At 44.8% G+C, this 14,812-nt stretch overlaps 1 protein-coding gene across 9 annotated transcripts in view; it reads left to right on the plus strand.

Moving 5' to 3' along the window:
- Positions 1 to 14,812, plus strand: part of TDP1 (tyrosyl-DNA phosphodiesterase 1) — a 60,020-nt gene that overhangs the window by 3,085 nt on the left and 42,123 nt on the right. For all 9 annotated transcript variants that reach the window (XM_081140204.1, XM_081140209.1, XM_081140212.1 and 6 more), the window contains 7 exons: positions 1,542 to 1,585; positions 2,660 to 2,715; positions 6,064 to 6,160; positions 8,521 to 8,555; positions 11,246 to 11,338; positions 13,051 to 13,218; positions 13,640 to 13,718. In XM_081140204.1, the coding sequence (XP_080996330.1) occupies positions 1,542 to 1,585; positions 2,660 to 2,715; positions 6,064 to 6,160; positions 8,521 to 8,555; positions 11,246 to 11,338; positions 13,051 to 13,218; positions 13,640 to 13,718 (572 nt within the window). The remainder of the gene's footprint in view (positions 1 to 1,541; positions 1,586 to 2,659; positions 2,716 to 6,063; positions 6,161 to 8,520; positions 8,556 to 11,245; positions 11,339 to 13,050; positions 13,219 to 13,639; positions 13,719 to 14,812) is intronic.

Below are 14,812 nucleotides of genomic sequence, written 5' to 3' on the forward strand. Positions count from 1 at the left end.
GAGGCTGTCTCTCACAGCCCTGTAGATCAACGCTTTGGAACACTTCGTGCAATGTTTAAAATTATTTAACTATTAACTTAAAGATTAAACTTGACCAATAACACTATTAATGAAGGAGCAAATACTTGACAGCAGCAGTTGCCTTTGGTCCCTGGATCAGCAGCATCACCTAAAACCTGTTAAAAATGCACGTTCCCGACCCCACCCAGATTCATTGGGAGCAAGGCCCTGCAAAGTTTTAACAAGCCCTTTAGGGGATTCTAATGCCCAAGCAAGTTTGAGAACCACTGCTTGGAAGTCTGGTTTTGTTTCCTGGCAAAGAAGCCAAAAAAGTTCCAGCATGCAAATAGATGTTTTAGTTCTGAACCGAAAGATGGCATTTGGTTGCTTTGGTCATTCCCTGGGGTGCATCTGTGTGGTATTGTGATATATACTAGGTCTTCATTCCTGGTTGCATTTGGTTTTTATCCTAAGCTCCTGAAACAGCTTCCAGGTAATTAAAGGTCAAAGACGTATGTTTTGTTATTCGAAACAAGCCCTGTTGTTCATCCACACCTGGGTTTATGTTAATAAAGTGACTTTTGGAAAGCCCCTAAGAGTCGGGGGGAGGGGGGGGGGTTGGGCTGGGCTGGTTGCCCAGTGAACCAACCACGTGATTAAAGTTAGGACTTGCCAGCATCTTCCCCCACCCCCAGTTATAGGAGAGAGACTGGAGGATAAGTGATTTAATCGGTCATGCCTGTGTAATGAGGCCTCCTTAAAAAGCCCTAACTGAATGGGTTTGGAGAGTTTCCAGGTTGATGAACAGGTGGAGGTGCTGGGAGGGTGCATCTGGAGAGGGCACGGCTCTCCATACCCTTTCCCCCTTACTGTGCCCTGTGCATCCTGTTCACCTGGCTGTTCTGAAGTGCCACCCTTTAATAATAAGCCAGTAATCTAGTAACGTGCTTTCCTGAGTTCTGTGAGATTTTCTAGCAGCTAACCTAACCAGAGGAGGGAATGGTTGGAACCCCCAAGTTATAGTCAGAAGTACAGGAGGTCTGGACTTGTGATTGGCATCAGAGGTGGGGGCAGGCCTGTGGGACTGAGCCCTTAATTGTGGGACCTGATGCTGCCTCCAGGTGGAGGGTGTCCACAACTTAGAGCAGTGAATACCTCTGCCCTGTCCTTCAGGGGAAGCTGGTTAGTCCTGGGTTGAGGAGGTCTCCTGAGAGGAACCTGAATGAGTACTTGAGGTAGTAAAAAATCAGAGATCTGGAAAGAATAACATGTATCATTGTCCTTATTGGCAGTTTCTAAAATTAACATCCAATATTGAAATTGTGGCTTTTAATTTTACATTGTATTTTATTAAAGAATATATAATATGTATTAATAGCACAGGGAAATTTCCTCTTGAATGCTATGGAACACGAAAGTCTGGCTTTGTAGTCATTTTTCAGTTCACCATTTCCTAAGCCAAATTTTGAGCATTAGTGATTATTATTACTAGAGAATTCCTATCACAATATGAACTAGATTTGAATGTTTTGTCTTCTCAGATATTTTATCTCCTCTCTTTGGGACACTTATATCTTCTGCACAGGTGAGTTTACAGTTAAGTTGTTTTGGGTTTTTTGGATGAATGGGGACAAATAATTAAACAACTCCATAAGAAAAGAGGGAGTGATAGGGACCTGTGCCTCAGTCCTGTGCAGGGTCCCTGGGATGACTCATGCCACAGCTGCAGTTGTGGGATCCATAGCCACCAGCGTGGAACGTGGATGCCACTATCTGTGGGCTCCTAGCTCTGGATTAGGCTACAGGGACTGGCTAAGAAGTCACTTTGGAAATTTCAGCCTGAGGGACTTCTTTTGGGAACACTGATCATCTCTTGGGACTCTGATGTGACCCCTCGGGAGGTGTGGGTAGAGAGGTGAAAGTCAGGTCAAGTTTAATTTGATTTTAAAAAGTAAGAAATTTCCTATACCTTCTGCATATTTGATTGCTCCTGCCAGACAAAGCTGGTCCTTTTGTGTTGATAAATCACCTTACTGCTCCAGGTTGTCAAGTAAATGGTCAGGGAAAAGGTTACTTCCCTGAGAAAGTGAAGCTTTCTATGATTAGGTATTTGGGGCTTGGCCTTGAGAACCCTGGTCTTCATATAAAACCTTGAGGTGATTGAATCACTCTGTCCAGCAGGAGGGTCAAGGGTTACTCAGGTGTGGGAGGAGCCCCCCGGGTAAGTCCAGTGCAGAACTTGGGGTCAAGATGTAATTGTTGTAAGCTTAGGGAACATCCAGTCCCAAGTGCCTGTTTACAGAGCTGGCTCTTAAGTTAGGCTGAGAGGAGATAGTTTTTCCTAAAAGTTCTTTTCATAATCACCTGGGGGGAGGAGATAAATTTATAAGCCCTTTTGTTTAAATTAATCAGAGAGCCCTCAGAAATAGCAAATGCAGATACTGCCAAAGCACACAGAGATGATTACCCTGAACCTGTTTCCTTGCTCACTCCTCCGTTCATTCAGACTCCTTGGACCTCGTGTTCCCTTCAAGATGTAGGTTTATGAGTATTGTGTCAGAACTGTCTAGGTTTATGAATAAATAACCAAACAGTACTCCATATAGACTGCTTGGCTAAATTACCGGCGACTGACTTCCTTTTTTTTCCTCCCATCTAGTTTAACTACTGCTTTGATGTGCACTGGCTCGTAAGACAGTATCCACCAGAGTTCAGGTGAGTTCCCTGGGATGATAGACGCCATCGTGACTGTCACGGGGCTTTGCAACACAAGACCTGTGCTTCTCAGGCAGCTGCCGGTCATCTTTTTTGCATGTCTTTTCAAAATATTGGGGAAATATTTTTTGATGTATCCTAACATATCACATGTGTTCCTTATACAGAGTTTACCATTTGCTCTGTCCAGAAGCAGATAAGAACAAATTCCAACCCAAATAAGAGAACTTTATGTCCAGTGTTAATGTGAAGGGAAAGATCACTGCCACCCGCTGTCCAGCCCTGTGAGCATGCCCCCATGTGGCCAGCATGCCACGCTTTACCTAACACATCAACGCTGTTCTGAGAATCACTTTCTCAAATCGTTCTCCCTGTAGTTTAAGAGTTAATAAAGGGACCTCCAGGGCCTTCCCTCATCCAGGTAATGGAGGGGATCCATTTTCAGTCCATCTTCTGGAGTCCTCAGTGTGGGGTTTGGCAATACAGACCAAATAGCATCACGCAGTGATGTGCACCGTCCTGGTTTCTAACATCTACACAGCAGAACCCATAACTACAAGGAAGGTACACGCAGGAGAAATGATTGTCAGGTCCTCAAAGTCCTTGGTGCATTTAGGGAACAGATGGTGGAAACCATCATTAACCGGATAAAATGCCATTGAAATTTCTCAAAACGTTGGCACTCAAGGGCTTGTGTTTGACCTGTGACACATTGGACTAGTTTTAGCTGCATGTGACAGAAACCCCAAAATAACGGTGGCTTAAGAGAAAAAATACATGCAGCCTAAAAAGTCCAGGTGGTAGACATTCGAGGTCTGGATTGGGGGCCAACGTGGTTCTCAGAGACATACCCTTCTGTCGGTCTGTCCCACCATCCCCATGTGCGACTTCAGTCTTCAGAATCACCTTGAGGTCCAGGATGGCACCTGGAGCTCCAGATCCCTGGTGTGTCCTGGAGGCAGGAAGGAAAGGGGAAGAAAGATGGAAGGACCGCGCCCCAGCCGAGCCCCTCTGGGCAGCCTTCCCGAAGTGCCTCTTGGCACCTGCTCGTGTTTCACTGAGCAGCGCTCGGTCACAGCACGACGACCAGCTGGGAGGTGCTGCGAATGAGGTCTTAGCCGAGCTCCCCTGTCCTGAATAAGATGGGGTTTGGGTAGGAAAGGAGAGGCGGCGGGCTGTCTGGGCGGCTCCTCTTGGCCATAGCCTCGCTGTTAGTTGTACTGGCACTTTTGTTATTTGTCCCTTTGCTTCTCAAAGACCTTGAAATCAAATTGTCACACCTTTCAAGTGTTGCCAAAGTGTAGACTACAACTCCTTGTGTATCTGTTATGGGTTGAATTGTCTCACGCAAAAAAAGATCTGTTGGAATTCTGACCCCCAGTACCTCAGAGTGTGAGCTTATTTGGAAGTAGGGTTTTTTCTGGGGATAATCAAGTTAAAATGAGTTCATTCGGGTGGATCTTGCTCTAATATGACTGGTGTCCTTATAAGAAGGGGAAATTTGGACCCAGGCACGTACAGAGTGAAGATGCTGGGAGAATACTGTCCAGGAGCCAGGAGAGAGGCCGGGAGCAGGTCCTTCCCTCCCAGCCCTCCCAGGGAACCAACCTGCTGGCACCTGGATCTCAGGCCGGGAGCAGGTCCCGCCCTGCCAAGGAACCAACTTGCTGGCACCTGGATCTCAGACTTGTTTCCGGAACCGAGAGACGAAAATTTCTGTTCAGTCCCCAGTTAGTCCCCAGCATACTAATGCAGTACCCACCGGGCTCTCAGTAACTAGTCAAGGGACAGAAGAGCCCAGCCTCTCCCACACCCACTCACTGCTGAGTGCACCTGGGGAACCCCATCAGGAGCGTTGTAAGGAGGAGGAGTGACCTAAGTGTCAGGTTAAGGCAACATCCAGAATTGATAGAGAAATTCAGATCGTAGAGGTTATAGTGCCTTAGGTCGTCGTTCAGATGCTGCCTGTGGTAGACTTTTCAGAAAAACAGAATGTGGAGGTTTATTAAGGGCAGTTGGCTCAGTCAGGAAGAGAACAAACTCTCCCTCCACTTTTTTTCCTGCTCAGGCGCTCGGAGGACTGGATGAGGCCCCCCACCCTGGGGAGGGCCGTCAGCTTTACTGAGCCCATCCTTTTAGATGCTCATCTCACCCAGAAACCCCCTCACAGATGCACCCGAAAGTGTTGTTTTGTCTGGACACCCTGTGGCCCAGTCAAGTTGACACATAAAGTTAACCATCACAACTGCCTTTTTGTGATAGTTTGTGGAACCAATAAATTTGAAGGAATTAATGCAGACTTCAACTTCTGTCAATAATGTTTAATCTTTTATTTTTTAAAAAGTCCTGGTGATCTGAGAACACTAATTGTTTTAGGTTATAGAGTTCCTCTTACCTTGTTCTCTGTACTGTTTTTCTAGTTGTAAAGTAGAAAAAGTTGGGAAGGTGTGTTTCTTAGTTTTATTTGAACTAACATGCTAAAGTTCTTGGGGGTTCGGTAGCTAGGCGTTTGTACCGGAAGTGCATTTTCTGTAATGTTTCTTTCTGTTGCACGTTGCTCCTTCGCTTATGGTAGAGAATCATTCTGCACAGTGATTGATGCATGTGGAAGTAGCTACATTTGTTCATCTTCAGTGATTGTTGGAGAAAACTCCAACTTTTGTTTTGTTGGGAGCACTTGTAAAGGTATATTGGTTTCTAAGGATTATATCGCTTTGAATTAACTGGAGAAGATCATGGTTCCCTTAAAAACCTTTTTAACCTATTCCTGAAGAGTATTCTTATGTTGTCCTTTTAGGAATTAAAGCTACAGCATTTTCAGTGTACCTTGGGCTCTGTTTCATTGAAATAGAACCACCTTTAATGAGTCTGTGATGCAGTGGACCTGGGCCTGTTCACTCTTGTATCCTGGGAGTCTAGTGCAGTTCCTAGCACACAGTAGGAGCTTGGTGAAAGTAGGGCTGGTAAAGTTCCAACAGAAGGGAAACTATACTGTATAGTATGTTGCATCATACTATACAACAGTAATTTTATATCTTTTAACCTGTATGAATTTATTAACATATTAACACAGAGCTAACTATATCCCCTTTGGGACCAAAGATGATGATTCATTACTCAAGGACTTTCTTGAGTCACAACCCCTCTAGGTCACAGTAGAGCTTCAGGATCCGGCCCCATGGCCCCATTGTAAAGGTAACTGGTCAGTGAAGATTAACTGATCACTGTTAGCCCTGTACTCAGTCCCCACAAAGGCCAGAAGCACGTGTAGGGTGATAAGGAAGCTAGCATTCCCTCACTGGGCAAGTCTGGCTTTATGAATGATACATACTTCTGATCTCTTTTCAGGAAGAAACCAATCCTGCTTGTGCATGGCGATAAACGAGAAGCTAAGGCTCACTTACATGCCGAGGCAAAGCCCTATGAAAATATTTCCCTCTGCCAGGTAAGCTGCTTATTGCCATTTGAGGTCATGCTTGGTCTGAGACTTGGAAGGAAATTTAGACATTTCATCTATCTACCTGCTTAGTGTGGGAATCCTCTCTCTAGCATCCCCAACAGATACTTGTCTGGCTTTGGCTTGAATGCTTCCTGAGGTAGCCCTTGTGGTTATAAAGATTCTTCTTTATGTTGACCTCATATCTCTGTATTAGGGTTCTTTAGGGAAACAGTCTATGACAGGGTGACAGGGGATGTATGTTTGGGGGCTGCTGGCAAGTCCAAAATCCATGGAAGAGGAGGTGTTGCAGTTTGAGTCCACAGGGAGTCTGGAAACAATTATCTCTTCCTTGAAGGAGTCCATCTTTTTTCTCTTGAGGCCTTCAACTGATTGGATATGGCCCACCTACCTTGTGGAGAGTAATCTGTTCTACTCAAAGTCTACTAATGTAAATGTTAATCTCATCTAAAAAAATACCTTCACTGCAACATCTGACCAAATATCGATACTGTGGCCTAGCCAAGTTGACACATAAAATTAACCATCACAGTCTTCCTCCTTGTGACTGCTACACATTGGTCCTAATTTTCCCCCTCTGAATAATTTTCCCCACATAGAATAAATCACTAGAAATAGTATTTTTCAAATACTAACTACCTGTCCTGAAAAGTTTAGGAGACATTGAGGCATACCTTATGGCGTGCTGCAGACTGGCCACTAGAGGGCGTAACAAGCCACAATCTTTTAAACCTTGTGCAAAGAACTATTCAGAAGCTCCCAGATTTAGTCTGAGGTACAGGATTGTGGCCCCATCCTGAACTATTGAAATACCTTTATGTCTTGTTTGTAAGATGAATTCTTGACTTTGACATCAGTCAAAGAGTCAATGAACCCTAACACTTCTCCCATATTGTGCCTATGGGGCAGAGGCTGGATACTGAGGCCTGCTGGTGGTCAAGGTTCAGACTACCTGGATCTATCCCAGCTCTCCATGACTAGCTGTGTCATTCTGGGCTCATCACCAAACTGCTTTAAGCCTAATCCCTTCATCTTTAAGGTGGGCTGCTAATACTGGGCTTCACAGGGCTGTTGCACAAGGGATTTTGTGCATCTGCCCCAAAAAGCACCCTGTTGAAGCGATGATCATCCTGATTTTGTGCTTAGACTTGCCCCAAGTAACACAGCTTATAGCAAAACTAAACTCAGAAGCCAAGTCTCTTGGCCATTGCTTTTTCTAAGCTAAATATCAGTTTATAGAGTGGCAGTCTTCAATCTAATTTTGTAATTATAAAGACATCGAATACAGTTCCTTGTTCTCTCTTCTGAGGCCAGACTGCTCGTGCATGCTGGTGTATGAGCATCCCCAAACAGTGGGTGTGACAGTGTGGTCGACTGGGCCACCTGTCCCTGAGCATCTCCAAGACAGGGCCTGTGTCATACTCACCTGTGTGTTTCAGTTGCTCATCACTGCCTCCAGCAAACAGATCCACCCACCTGTCATGTGATTGGAGGGCCAGGCTTGTAGCAGTACTTGCCTCCATTTGTAGAGTCCTTCCCGGTGCAGCTCCCTTTCCTACGCACTTGAAACACTTTTTCCCATTTACTCCTAACAGCTGTCTGAATCCCCTAACAGCTCCATCATTTTAAAGAGGAGTAAGAAGAAGCACGGAGATTTAAATATTTTTCAAAGTCATGCAAAGCTGTGAGGCTAGGGTTTTTGTGTTCCTAACTGCTGTTTTGATGTTTCTGTTTTAACTGTTTCATAGCCTGCATCTGGGGCATGTTCTGCTTAACCAAGGTCTTGCTATACTGGGTGTTAGAAAAATGTTTTGCTTCTCCACCCACCCCCATATGCATGTGAAGGAATTATTTTATAACATGAAAATGGATTTAACATGTTATCTTCTTCATTTTCATCATTTGCTATGTTATTAATATAAAAAAACTTCAGTTTTAATATCAACACAAGTCTTTCTGCTGTCGCAACATTCAGTATTTTTTGAATATGCTATGAAAACTGCATTTATTTCTGTATAAATCAAGTATGTCATTTAAAAACTTTGCAGTCTCGTTTGTTTTTATTAGATTTTAGTAACTAAAGAAGTTAGGCTTTTCAGCTTCTAATTTCTATAATTAAAAATGCAGAAAGTATTGAATCATTCTGGGTAACTTTAAAAAAGTTTTTTTAAAAACGGGCCTCACTGAATGTTATAAAAGCTGTATTGTTGATCAAGGGCTTGTCCACTAGAGGGCAGTAAAGTAAGAAGAGAAAGTTCACCTGCACCTTTTCTAATTTAATTTCCGATAGATAGGAATGTTTTGAGGTTTCTTTTTAAGTAAGTGACTTGACTTCTTTCTCATCCTAGGCAAAGTTGGATATTGCATTTGGAACACACCACACGTAAGCAATTTTTATGAAATGGGGGAGGGTATGATTTTAATAGGCCAAAGGATACTATTCAAAAAGTGCCCTTGGAGAAACTCAGGTGTGATGATTTTGCCAGGAGCGGGGGGGGGGGGGGGGGGGGGGGGGGCTGCTGTCAATAAAGAATTGTGGGAAGTGGAGCGGTTAACCGTGCTCCATCTATTTCTGAAGGATGTGACGAAATCCCAGAGTGTCTCTCTCAAGGCTTTAGAATTCTAAAGCTTTTCAGTTTCCCCAGAGCTAGGAGTGGAGTTAGCTCAGTTGGCCCTGAGCATCCGTAGGGAAGAAGTAAAGGAAGCCAAAGCAGCTCCATGTCCAATGTCCCCATCTAACGGGGGAGCCAGGCGGACTAACAGGACCACAGGATGGGCAGGCATGCCTCCTTCCACTTCCATCCGCAGTCTTTCTCACCTAGATCACTCATCCTTTACATGGCCCACTCCCACCCCTGGTTTCATGAGACATGAGACCGTGTCCATCCCTGAAGAAGCCATATGCAGTGAGAGGATGAGCCGGCACATCTGATCCAAACAAGCAGTTCCTCTGGCTTATTCTGTGGCTGTGGCCTCTCCCAGCCAAGGGTCCTGCAGCTGGAATGGAGTGGTGGCGACCTCTCTGGGTTACCGTGGGCACTTGTCATGCTGGCATCCCATGGGGCTTTGGGATGGTGCCCGGCACACGGCCTCTGCAGACGTGAGTTTTCTCCCCCTTCCCAGAAACAGCTTCAGATTTGGGGAGTGTCCCTTTTGCTGCCCCCACAGCTCAATAGGAAATATGCAGATAGAAATCTTCAAGGGAGACCCCATTTCCACCCTTTAATCCATTTTTAATTATGACCTGATTGGCACGTGCCATTTTGTCTCTGAAGAATGTGGGAGACTCCCCTTGGATTTGTTCACGGTTCTGTTTGGTGGGACTCACATCAGTGATTGATTTCCCTGATCATTGGTGCTTAATGGAAATATTTGCAAAACTTGTGTCACGAATTCATAGCTGGCTTATTCTTAATTACAGTCAGCTGCTAATTTGGTAACTGTGTACATAAATTTGCCCAGATTTCAGGAATGGAAAGATTGGCTCAACAGCTGTCGTTTCTTCAGCTCTGCATTCATTTACTGTTTGCCAGCTCGGGTCAGATCCTTGTTGTGGCAGGAGCTAAATCCCATTCCCTGTTCTTAAATTCTTTTCGGCATCTTTTTTTTTTTTTTTTTTTTAAACATATTTTTATTGATATCAGAGAGAGGAAAAGAGAGGGAGAGAGAGAGAGAAACATTAATGATGAGAGAGTGATTGATCGAGCCCGCAACCCGGGCATGTGCCCTGACCAGGAATCGAACCCCAATCGCCTGGATCCCAGGTTGATGCTCAACCGCTGAGCCACGCCCGGCCGGGCTTTTCGGCATCTTTTTATGCCAACCCTATCCTGTGCAGACAGCATCCACCTTGTTTATTTGGGAGGACCAGTGGTTCTGTTTCCCCCGCCTGTGAACTGACTTATATGAGTACATATTAAGTAGCATTTTGGCCTCAATAGAAATACAGTAATAAGTCAGGGCAGAGTTACTTCCTTGAGGAGTGAATCTCTGGTTGTGTAGAGAGCGAGCTTAGATTCCTGAAATGTTAGAAGACAATCAGGAAGCTAAAACCACCCAATGGTAGATGACTAAGGAAAGCAATGCCTTGAAGGACCGATGGGCGTGCACAGGCAAGAGTGTTTTACATCTAACAAAATGCACATTGTGTTTCATTCTTACAACCCTGTGAAGTAAAAGGGTTGATCATGTTACACATTAAAAAAAAAAATACAAGGTTCGGGGACACGGAAGGACTTAGGGATGTTAAATGCTCCCCAGGGTCATATGGCATGTACCTGATGGAGGCTGGAGCTTAGGTCTTGCAGCTTCAAAAGGAAAGCTCTCTAACTTATATAGTATCCCCCCTCTCACTTTTGAAATAAGAGAAGTACGTCTGATGACTGGAGGCCTGGGGAAGGCCTGCGGGAAAGAGCAGATCTATCTAGGACTGATTTGAGTTAATGGAGAAAAGGGCAGACTGGCCTCAAACCCAGGTACACTGCTGAGTGTGGCATCTGCGGAACATGAAAATGAAGCCTCTTTCACATTTTTTTAACCACAACCACAATAGGAAATACGTTTCACACTTCAGTCCTCTGCACACGTCTGTGCTTATATGGAGAAGTGATTAATGAGCCAGTACTGCCCTGAAATACACGCAGTACACTCAAGTTTATTGTTTCTTCTGCACTTTTTGTGAATGCTGGTTAATGCCAGAGCGAGAGGTTGTGACCATACTTTGAAAAACACTGGACAAGAAGGTTCCTATTGTCTCTGACAGGAACAGATGATGCCGAATAGATAACAAGGGGCCAGCCTGGAGGGGAGGTGTCTGAAGTGCCAGGACTGGCCATGTGGGGGGGATAGGGCAGAAGTTCATGGACCACCTAGTACTCGGAGCATTTGGGGAGGTAGTTTTCTGCCTAGAACTTGAGCAGACTTTGGTAATGTGTAGAAAAAAGGAGGATTATAGACGTTGAAAGTTGGGTAATATAAGAGTTTGAAGAATCCCTTTAGCTCTACGTTTGCATTAGCAAGGTGTAAGAGCTTTTGAAAGTGCCATCAATGCTTTCTGACGCCTTCTCTGTTAAGGAAAATGATGCTCCTGCTGTACGCGGAAGGACTGCGCGTCGTCATTCACACCTCCAACCTCATCCGCGAGGACTGGCACCAGAAAACGCAAGGGTGCGTGGGTTCTGTGTGCTGTCTGCCGGCGGCTGCGTGAGCTGACACAGGGCAAAGCCCGAGCATTCACTTTCTTCTTTTGTGTTTCTGTTTTTTCTAATTGTAAAAAATCCACACACATGGCATAGAAAAAAAACACATGCAGAAAAAATGATAGTGTTCTTTTAGTACCCCCCCGCCACATTTAGTGCACAATCATCCACAAATGTCTATTATACATGTAAACACAGGTAAATATCTACATACGGTAGGTTTTTTCATTTTTTTATAAAATGAGATCATTCACACTCTACAGGCAGGTACATCCGAGTATTCAAGGCAGGAAAGAGGATGCCAAGCGGAAGGTCTGAACCCATTATTCTCCCAGTAAGACCACCGATAACCTTTTGGTCTCCACTTACCCCTGCGCCACGTGGACTCAGGCTCGCCACCTCCCAGTGGGTATCAGACAAAAACTTGGGGATTAATCGTGTGCTAAAAATTCCCCTTACCCCCCAATCCGTGTAGTTTCCCACAAAACACATCTACACAGTGTTTTTTAAAAGCCTTTACTGTGTTCATGGGCTTGTGAATCTTGAAGAGAATGAACGTGGGGTTGTTTGGGCTTTGTCTATATTGCCGAGCCTTTGTCCTAGGTGCGTATATGTTGTGCGCATATGTCTAGCTTTCTGTTTTTTCTCAAGAGGGGTTTGGGTTTGCTTTTAGGTATTTGCCTAAATCAAGTTTTAACCATTGCTCTCCCTCCCGGTGAGCCCTGCTTTGCAAGTAGCCATAACTCACCTTTTTCTCACCTAAGCCGTTTTGTACACTCCGCCTCCTATTCAAGAAGGTTAAGAGCTGGGGAACTGCCTTTGTTAGAGGAAACGCAGGCACTCTTCGAGCAGCTTTCGGGGTCAGGCACTTTCCACTCATCCTCCCCCACCCACCTTGCCCCTTATCATTGCCCAGCCTGTGCCCACCCCTCACATGGGATGGATTAGCTGACTGAGTCCAAGTCCTGCCATGGGTTGAGCTAAAATGCAGAGCCTTCCAGCCTCCGTCCACTGGGCCTGCTTCAACATGAGTGTGTGTGTAGGAAAAGAGGTACCTCTCTTCCTTAAGACAGCCTGTCTGGGTTGGAAAGAATGTCTTTTCCCTGAGCCCAACACCCCTTAGTTCCCTCTCTGCACTCTGCTCCCCCACCCCAGCAGGTGGCTTTGAGCCCTATCCCATTTCCTGATCTGTTTCCTTTAAGCATGTTCCAGTTTGAGTCCCACTTAAAACCTGCTTCTCACAATGCAGGGTAGCAGACAGGTTCAGGGTCGAGGGCATCGCTGATGTAGCCGTGGGCAAAATCCTGCTGGGGTTACTACAGGTGGTGCGGATTTGCTATGACAGTTGAGAGCAGAGCTATTAACTGTCTTCATCAGTTAATGAGGGGAAGGTGTGAACAGATGAGAGGGAGCATGGAGGGGTTGGGTTGGGAGAGCTGGGCAAAGGATAGATCTTACTGGGTCTAAATAAATTCACAGCGAGGTGTTCAAAAATAATTCTGAATGTGATGGAGGCTGTCCGAGTGGTATCATCAGATTTATGTTTTGTAACTATCGCTGTACTTAGCAGTTGGAGAAAGATGGTGAGAATTCACCTCTTAGGGCGAGTGCAGAGTCAATACGGAGATGTCATTGTGACCAGCTGCCTTCCTGACTAATAGTCATTTTTTCCCATTCCAGAATATGGCTGAGTCCGTTGTACCCACGAATGACCCATGGGACCCACAGATCTGGAGAATCGACAACACATTTCAAAGCTGATCTCATCAGCTACCTGATGGCTTACAACGCTCCTCCTCTCCAGGAGTGGATAGACATCATCCACGACCACGATCTCTCCGAAACAAAGTACGTGTTGTCTTCCCTGTTTAGAGTCTGCACAGTAGGTAATTCCTGGACAGCTGCACGGGGCCTGGAGAGAGGTGGAGTGATATTTGGCTAGCCTTCATGACGAGATGTCACTGCATCTCCTGGTTCTCAGCCACCAAAGTGGAGCAGGAACTCTTGCCACGTACCCTCAGCCTCTGCTGGAGCCTTAAAATGAGCCAGTTCTCTGCCTGGTTCCCTACACCTTGTGGATGCTCCACCATTAGTCGATGTGCTTGAAAATAAGTTTAAGTATCAGTTACTCCTCTGAGGAAGTGTCCCAAGAAAATGGGTTGGCTCTTGGAATGGTTCATGATTACATTAGAGTCCATGTGTATTTTGTGGTTTTGGGTCCATAAATCACATCACTGTGGTCTGTAGCTTACATTTTATATCTTTGTAGTGTTTACCTCGTTGGATCAACCCCGGGACGCTTTCAAGGAAATCAGAAAGATAACTGGGGACACTTTAGGCTTCGGAAGGTAACAGAATTTTTACTGTTTTAACTTTTTTAATTTAATATATGTTGTCCCTCTTTTCACTTATAATTGTGTATTTTGATGGCAGCGCCAGAGTATCTCTAGCACAGTTCTGGGCGAATAGCAGGCACATGATAAATTGTCTAATTATAGTTTTCAATAATTTTTAAAGTTTTGTTAGGCCTCTTCTGTAGGTGTAGACTGTTCTAAATGGGTTTTTAGTTATATATCTTGTAATAAAGGTAATCAGAGCCTTCTCATTTTGTAGCTTTTGATCAGCATATCAAGGGCTTTTAACATCCAAATTCAACAAAGAACAGACTGTAGTGTTGAGTAGAGCTACAGCTGAGCTATAATGTTTTTTGTTTACTAAACCAGTGCTCTTAGAAAATAGTTACTACAGACATCACATTTACTGCAGGTATGAAAATGAACAAAGAAAGGTCTTTAACAAAATAAAACAACCAGCAAGTTGAAGATGAAAATTTTCTTCATCCCCTTTTAGGAAACACTTTACCGACAATATCCCTAAAGTGGCTTTCTTAAAAGCCTTACCTCTTTTTCCATGAATTATTTATGTTATGTAAGAATCCCCCTTGGTTAATGAAAATTTTAATTTTATTTTTTTTAAATGAGAGCACAGCTGAAAGCAGGCAGCATCTCGCAGCCAACACCTTCACATCTTGACCTAGAGAGTAGAGCTCACTGCACTGGCCAAGTGCCCAGCATTGCAGGTAGATGCCCACACCTGGGTTCGGAACCTGACCTGGTGTTTACAAGCCATGTCCTTGGCTTGCTCCTTAACCTGCCTCTCTTGTCATCTATAAAATGGGCATGATAATAGTGCTGCACTCACAGAATTGTGTGAGGATTAAAGGAAATGGATGCAGGGCACATGCCGAGTGGTCACCCGGCATTGGTGGTATTTGTAGGCTGTTGGCTTCAACAGGTTGGTACTAAGTGCACGTGTTGTGTGGGATCACAGTCTTCTGAAAGCTGAAGAGCCTCTTAGAGTTTTCCAGCCACTCTTCACACACAGGAGCTCATGTTGCACCACAGCTGCCTCCAGGGAAGACGGGAAGATCAGGGCTCTGTTT

This window comes from Miniopterus schreibersii, assembly GCF_964146895.1.
Source record: "Miniopterus schreibersii genome assembly, chromosome: 1".
In the NCBI taxonomy this organism is placed as follows: domain Eukaryota; kingdom Metazoa; phylum Chordata; class Mammalia; order Chiroptera; family Miniopteridae; genus Miniopterus; species Miniopterus schreibersii.